Source organism: Pterocles gutturalis, unplaced genomic scaffold (genome assembly GCF_000699245.1).
Source record: "Pterocles gutturalis isolate BGI_N339 unplaced genomic scaffold, ASM69924v1 scaffold27289, whole genome shotgun sequence".
Lineage (NCBI taxonomy): Eukaryota > Metazoa > Chordata > Aves > Pterocliformes > Pteroclidae > Pterocles > Pterocles gutturalis.
Genome location: NW_010134037.1, coordinates 1 through 1869, shown reverse-complemented (window position 1 = coordinate 1869; position 1869 = coordinate 1). Strand labels below are relative to the sequence as shown.

Sequence of the window (1869 nt, the reverse complement as noted above, 5' to 3'; positions counted from 1 at the left end):
CCATTAGAGACAGTTTACCCACTAAATTGTTATCCATTAAGACAGTATTTTCAAATTCCTCACTATTACTGTCGTACCAAATACAGAAAAATTTTTAAAAAATCTGTAAAGATTAAAAGTTGTTGGGGTAAATTTAGTAACAACTGAGTGAAATGTAGCAGCCTATTACACATAGAAATTAGACCAGGTATTTTTTAATCATCTTTGAACACAGAAAAAAGGTAAAAAATTAACATTGCTCCCACAGCTCCTCAAGCTGCCAAAGCACACTACTATTAAAAGCAGCTCAACATAATAAACCAGCCATACTTAAGATAATCACTGTCATATCTGAGCATGTCAAAAATCTTTGAAATATTTATTCTTATAGTCCCCTGCCAGGTAAGAAAATACTGCTATTTGCTAGTGGTGAACTGAGACACGGAGAAGCCAAAGACTAGATCAGCAAAGACCTTGAGCACCTAATTTCTTTTAACTTCCTAAACCACATATAAATCCAAAGCTAAAACCCCCAAACCTTCACTGATAATTCTGGATTCCAATTAGCCTCCACCACTACTTCTATTTCTATCAAGGTTCTGTAAGTGCCTTGACTATATCTACTTATTAGATATTCATGACCCTTATGGACAGTCCAAGACAGGTTATATCCTCAAGAGGACAGAGATCAAGATGTGCACTCAAAAACAACCTGCCAGATGAGGAAGTAGTGAGCTGCACTCTCATCATCCAAACACTCTTTACCAAATAAAACAATGACCAAGGTATAGGAAGTCCAGCTTGCATTTCTTCCTTTTTTATGTGTCAAAGCATTCAATCCACACCTCACACAGACAGTCAGAGTCCTACACAGTAGGTTACAAGTGAGATGAGAGCTCCTGGTTTTTAGCACTGAACAGATCCAAGTATCCTGAATTACGCTACAATAGGCAAGACAGTATATGAGCATGATTTACGCATGGTTAAGGCACTTACTGAAGTAGGTGAAGAGGTACTGATATATGCTTTTTATTTTGTCTGAAACAGATATTATGTGCAAATATCTACTGAAACCAGGATTCTAATCTAAAGACTCCCTCTTTCCAAAAAAAGTGTACTCCTGTATCTAAGTCACTCATACTTAATTTGTTCTGATTCAGTGAAACAGCCTCAACAAGACAAAGTGGGAAAAACACACTTTCGGAATTTCTTGTTTCTAGGGAATCCAACTTTGAAGCACTACCACAAACCCCACTTGTTATAAATGATCTGAACTTTTCAAACAGAAGGAAAGATGGTAACTTTTCCCTGAGGTCTTCTGCCTATTTTCAACCAATGTAGCATCTGTAAACTTTTATAATTATTCTGAACAGACAACCCATGTTATTTATGTCACAACATTACAAGGACTAAGAGAAACTGCAGGTAAAGTCAGGTAGATACTATTCACACAATCAGTATGCTACAGGTACAGTATTGCCACACAGCAAGCACTGGTTTTTCTTACCTACATCAATGACTTTGCCATATGTAAGTACCGAGAAACAAATGAAGGCTTACCATTCCCACACCACAAACTGTTCCATCAGCCAAAGGCATGTGCTGAGTACGACAACCCTTGTGAACACCTTCTGTGCTTGTGCACCATAAGCGTTTGCATTGCTTCTAAAAAGAAAACAAGATTACTTTTGTTGTAACTGTAACACTATTTTAGACATTAGCTGGATATTTGTATTGTTTTATCATACTATGTGGGCTTAGTATTTGCTATCAGTACTACCATTTTTCACACATAAAACCCCACAAAAAACACCACCTTCAGGTCTTTGAATCCCCCTGTACTTTTCTAAAGTGTTCCTGTAAACTATTCAATATATTCATCAACGACTT

General features: G+C 36.9%; 1 protein-coding gene across 1 annotated transcript in view; it reads right to left on the bottom strand.

Annotated features, from left to right (window-relative positions):
• The window catches only part of LOC104467622 (A disintegrin and metalloproteinase with thrombospondin motifs 20-like), a gene marked incomplete at both ends in the record, with an annotated part of 28843 nt that extends 27199 nt beyond the window's left edge, over positions 1–1644 (bottom strand). Inside the window, one exon of the mRNA XM_010081460.1 lies at positions 1540–1644. Within this exon, the coding sequence (XP_010079762.1) occupies positions 1540–1644 (105 nt within the window). The remainder of the gene's footprint in view (positions 1–1539) is intronic.
• Positions 1645–1869: the final 225 nt, after the last annotated feature.